Source organism: Diaphorina citri, unplaced genomic scaffold (assembly GCF_000475195.1).
Source record: "Diaphorina citri unplaced genomic scaffold, Diaci psyllid genome assembly version 1.1 scaffold32296, whole genome shotgun sequence".
Taxonomy (NCBI): Eukaryota; Metazoa; Arthropoda; class Insecta; order Hemiptera; family Psyllidae; genus Diaphorina; species Diaphorina citri.
Window position 1 is genome coordinate 1,659 of NW_007409631.1, and position 5,161 is coordinate 6,819.

Below are 5,161 nucleotides of genomic sequence, written 5' to 3' on the forward strand. Positions count from 1 at the left end.
ACTCCTCCATTGCTAATTACCTGATAGGGCCAATAATGAAAGGAGTCCCTGAATAATATTAATAATAAATAAATAAATAAATAAATAAAAAAATGCAGGGATTTTTTTTTTCAAGCAGGGATTTTTTTCCTTCAGATGTAGGGATTTTTTTTCCATCCGGCAAGCTGGCAACAATGTTTTGTTTTGCTTCAAAAAAATCTGAACTGAAATCAACTTTTTTTTTAGCTGCTGAGAGTGCTGAGTGCTGAAAACAACTTTATTAGTAATTTAGATTTTAGTATTCTATTCAACTTTCATAAAATTCAATAATGATTGGATTTACCTTTTCAATAAGCTGTGCATTTGATTCTGTCAGGTAAGAGAATTCATTCACTGAAACAAGTGCTACTCACAGGTGATTATCTCTTCACACATCAGTCATTTATGGGCAGGGGTCTTACTAGCCTATCCCATTAATAGAGGATACTAGGATAGGTTTTTTGAAAAAATACCTACATCTTCTATTCATCATTGAAACGGAAGTTCGTAGGTTGATTTGTTTGTTATTTTTTAAACCCATTGTTTTAACATTGGAGTGGAGACATGGGTATTAAAATAATCTGGTAATCTGATGGGCAAGAGAGTTTTGTGTGAAGGAACTTCATTGTGTACCTAGTTGTTAACTGATCACTAGTAATTGTTATTTTAATTATTTTATAAATCTAAACTTCATTGGTGTCTAGCTGTCTAGTGTTTGTAGTTCATGAGGCATTTAATTAATTAATTTTAAAATAAAATGGAATAAATAGGTACCTAGAGATAAAACATAAAATACAAATTCAAGTGTTCAATACCCACAGTCAGCAATCATTCAGTTTACACATTTAATAATTAAATTTATCAAGTTTACCTAGCTTCCGTTGTTTTGTCAATATATTTGGCCAAATAATGTCACATGTAGATGGTTCACCTATGTATACCTACTCTCAAATGATTAGGTAATCATAAAACATATTTGTCACCTTTTGATGTAATTTTGATTTTCAGGCACCGCTGAAATTTTGCAGCTTCAGTAAATACACATTGGCATAAGAAATTCAAGATTGTCACAAATCAAGTGATGGAACTTAAAGTGTGGGTTGAGGGGATGCAGAAAATTGTCAGTGGAGTTACAGAGAGCACTACTTGCCAGGTAAGTAAGAAGTGGTATATTTTGCTAGAAGAAGTTTATAAAAAGGCAAATAATTTTGGGACAAAGAGATAAGATTGATCAGGGATTTATTCAGACCTTTTGGGTTACTAAGAAGCTGTTTGCTCTAAAAACTCATTTTGAATTTGTAATAACAATATTTAAATATCTATCACTTCAATTTTCTTACAGGACATTGTGTTTGCACTAGCCCATGCAACTGGCAAGACAGGACGCTACACACTGATTGAGAGGTTCAGGAACAATGAAAGACTGCTAACACCCCAAGATCATCCTATTAAGGTGAGAAAAAATATCAAACACTTAGATATGTATGTAGATGTTCCTATAATTTTCACTTTCTATTGCCAACATAAAAAAAAAATCCCTAGCTCTTTTACCTGGCTTTTTATTTTATTTTAACCAATCATCTCTTCCCATTTCATTTCTAGGAGCTCTTGAAGCTTGGAGAATATGCCAATGAAGTGCACTTCATATTACAACGCTCACTCCAATCAACACCAAACTGTGCTCAGAAATGGGTCCAAGGGTCATCACCCTCTAGTCAACCAAGCCAGCTGATTGGCTCCCCAACGACCCATAGTCAGTCACTCAGTTCCACAAACCAATACTCAAACTACGCCACCAACAAAGACGTAAGGAAGGCTCTATTCCCCGATGCAAATCATATGGACAATAATTCTGACCTTAGTTCTCCACTCAGCTCATTGAGTTCTCACACAAGTTTACGGACAACACCTCGGGAGGAGAAAAGTCAGTCAAGACCATCTTCATATCACCAGGATGGGAATGGAAAAATTATGCCCATGTCTCCTTTATCTCAACATAACTCTAGTCAGGTAAGTTGGTCAAACCAAAATTATCAATCCAACTAACAAATGAAATAATGGGAATTTTGTCACGGAAACACCATACCTAATAATCCTAATTGGCTATTGTTAAAACTCAGTGGTGTGTGGTTTTCTGTACCTATATATTTTCATCAGTCATCAATACATATATATTTTGGTTGCTGTAAGTTCTATAGATAAGTAGAACATTCCTGGACAGCTTATCCAAGTTTTTTGCTCTCATCAGAGGGAAGTAGTCCTAACCCATCAGCAGGGAGTAAGAGTAAAACTATCCTATGATATGATAGATATAATGAAAACACTGTTGGAATATAGATTTTTATTATTAGGTACTCAAGTACCTATTGAACTGACAGAAAACTAAAAAAAAGCTTCAGAGAAGATTGAAAAGGAAATAATGAGTTTCCAGGTGGAAGGAAACTAAAGTTTAATTAAGGTACGTAATATAAACCAGAAACACCTGCCATGAAAACCTCTAATCTTCATTCTAGAAACTAGAAATCTATACTCTAGGGTAGAGGCTGTTAGAACAATCTAAGTAATCCAGGGAAGTCAAAATCATAATGAATTCCACTTTATAAATTAAAAGCTTGCATCAAGCAAAACAATTGTTTCACAACACCAGAAATAAATTTACTATTTTTCCTCAAAGACAGTACAAGATTTTGCGCCACCAATAATAAACCAGCTGTCTTAGTACAATAAATTATTGTAGATATGTACTTATTAAAAGCATCTGTTTTTTTTAAGCTATCCTGTACGGTTTGCATAGTCAGCCGGTCCTTGTGGTCTCCTTTTTGCCTGATTTCCGTCGTCAAGGAAAATGACACAGTTGTAAGACTGTGATGAATAAAAGGTTATATGAAGTGCGCGCCCTTATACAAAAGAATGGAATTGTACAGAATAGGAAAGTCTGTTAAAGTTAGATAAGGTCCAGTCAGTCGTACAAGACCAAGACTAGCTCGTGGGAAGAACTCACAAGTTACAAGCGCAAGTTTTAGAGAAGGGTGTGGGGACCGGTCGCCGAGAGTTGCGAGTGGAGGCTGCCCGTTTCGCTGGGAGTTAGTAGTAAGCGCTTTAGTTTGGAGTTTGACGCGGATCTTCCTTGCCTTAGCCCCGACGGTAGGTTTGTGCTCACGACGTAGTATAAGTGATGGGGGCGCAGTTAACAGTCCTATTAGGTCACACAGTCGCTCACCAAACACTGATAATTAGAGCGTTGACTGAGGTTAGGGGATCACCCTGGAATATAGACTCGATACCTAGGACACGACCACGTCAAGGTTCCCCTAGTCCTATGCTTCTTCGGACGGGGTTATGCAATGGCTTCATGAAAATCTTAGAATTCAATTATCTCATTCTACTGGATTGAGCCCCCTGTTTAGTACGAGTTATGAACCATCTTAGATTTAGGTCATCTCATGACGTGTCGAGGCCAACCTGACGGGGCTACAGCCAGCCATCTTTTAACTTTAGATTGTCCTGTCCTACCATCCAGAAATAAATCCACACTTTTGAACTCTAAACTGTGCTACCATACGTAAGATATGGCTGCTCGATTTTTCATACTATTAGTAACTAACGTATTCTTCGTTGGAGTTCACCACGTCTCATTGTGGCGCAACATAAGATTTTTATTACTGGTGTCACGTCCAACGTCCAACGCTCACTTTCAAATCGATAGAATCCTCAGTATTGACCTCGCTTAACACTGTTTGAAGTCAGATGTGGAGATAGTGCTAACTGATATCGAAAAATAAATAGATATATCTTATCACTGCACTTGAAATACATTATATATTTTTGCAGTACTTCTTGATAATATTATTAATTCTAATGGATTATGAATTACTTTTCATTCGCATATTTTACAATGATTATCGTTATTTTTGATTAGAAACGTTATAGTTTAAGTCTTAACAATAAAACTTTCATTATGACTGATGGTTACCTGGTCGAGATACTATTAGTATCAACCATTAGTAGACGGAACATTCGCGATCCGGCCGCTCTGGCGGGCCTTCCTATAATTATGGACTACCCTATTATTATTAGTAATAGCATTGCCGACCTAAAGAGTGATAGGACTCATAAGTAAGATGAGTAGCTTAGCCCTGTTATTATTCTAGTATTAGTCATATTATCATTATTGACTAGTTATGAGATTTTTTTTTTATTTTTTTTTTTTGACTGGAGGACTTAGTTGTGTAATTACAGCCGTCAATAGTCATTATGAATTACAGTCGGTTCAGATTATTTTTGGATATGTATTTGTGTAATCTCTAGTAGTCTGTGAACACTCGCATGAATCGTCTTTGTTAAGGAGACCAAATTGACCAAGAGGTATATTAGAAGCTCTGTTATACTTTCAATTATTACGCACAGACGTTTGTGCTCTCCAGGTCAGTCCATTATTTTAGAGACCAAGATTACATTATTATTATGGTAGGGATACTATGGAATAATCTACCTGAGCGACCAAGACACCCGAATATTGTCCCTATCTGATCCGAATTATGTTCTACCTGATCACAATCATAACTTAACTGTGTCCTTAAATGTGACCTATTCTCTGAATAAAACTCCTTTCATAATACACAAACGGCGATGTATATACGAACGTTGTAACGGATTTTTGTGGGAATTTTACCAACACAAGACTCGCGCATTCTTAGAATCATCATTAGATTTAACCCTTTTCGAAAAGGTATTACATAATTAACATGTAACATTTTTTTCCTTGTCACAAACTCATCATATATAGTATATATTGTATAGATTGTTGATTATTATAAGGTTCTCCGTTTAATAACAGAAGCTTAGTAAAATGTGGTGGAGACATGTTAGGTTTATTATTTTAGTCCACACTAAAATACTTACATTGGCATTAGTTCGTAAAGTGAGTGACCAAGTGTTCTTCTTAGAAAATTGTGGGCACAAATAAGATTTTTATTTTTACTATTGTCAGGTGAAAGGTTTACTCTCATCCTTTCAAACAAGATCTAGAATTGACTCTCGAACCTTGAAACAGATGTGTGAAGAAGGACGAAACTGAAGTCGAAAAAAAAAGAGTTATTGAGTATACTAAATATTATTATTATCTATTATTAAAATTCCTTTC

The 5,161-nt window shown here is 35.6% G+C and overlaps 1 protein-coding gene across 1 annotated transcript in view; it reads left to right on the plus strand.

Annotated features, from left to right (window-relative positions):
• Positions 1-220: 220 nt before the first annotated feature.
• Positions 221-5,161, plus strand: part of LOC103523669 — a gene marked incomplete at its 3' end in the record, with an annotated part of 8,262 nt that continues 3,321 nt past the window's right edge. Inside the window, exons 1-5 of the mRNA XM_026833070.1 lie at positions 221-355; positions 1,027-1,171; positions 1,361-1,471; positions 1,621-2,028; positions 3,938-4,134. Of these exons, the coding sequence (XP_026688871.1) occupies positions 1,100-1,171; positions 1,361-1,471; positions 1,621-2,028; positions 3,938-4,134 (788 nt within the window). The remainder of the gene's footprint in view (positions 356-1,026; positions 1,172-1,360; positions 1,472-1,620; positions 2,029-3,937; positions 4,135-5,161) is intronic.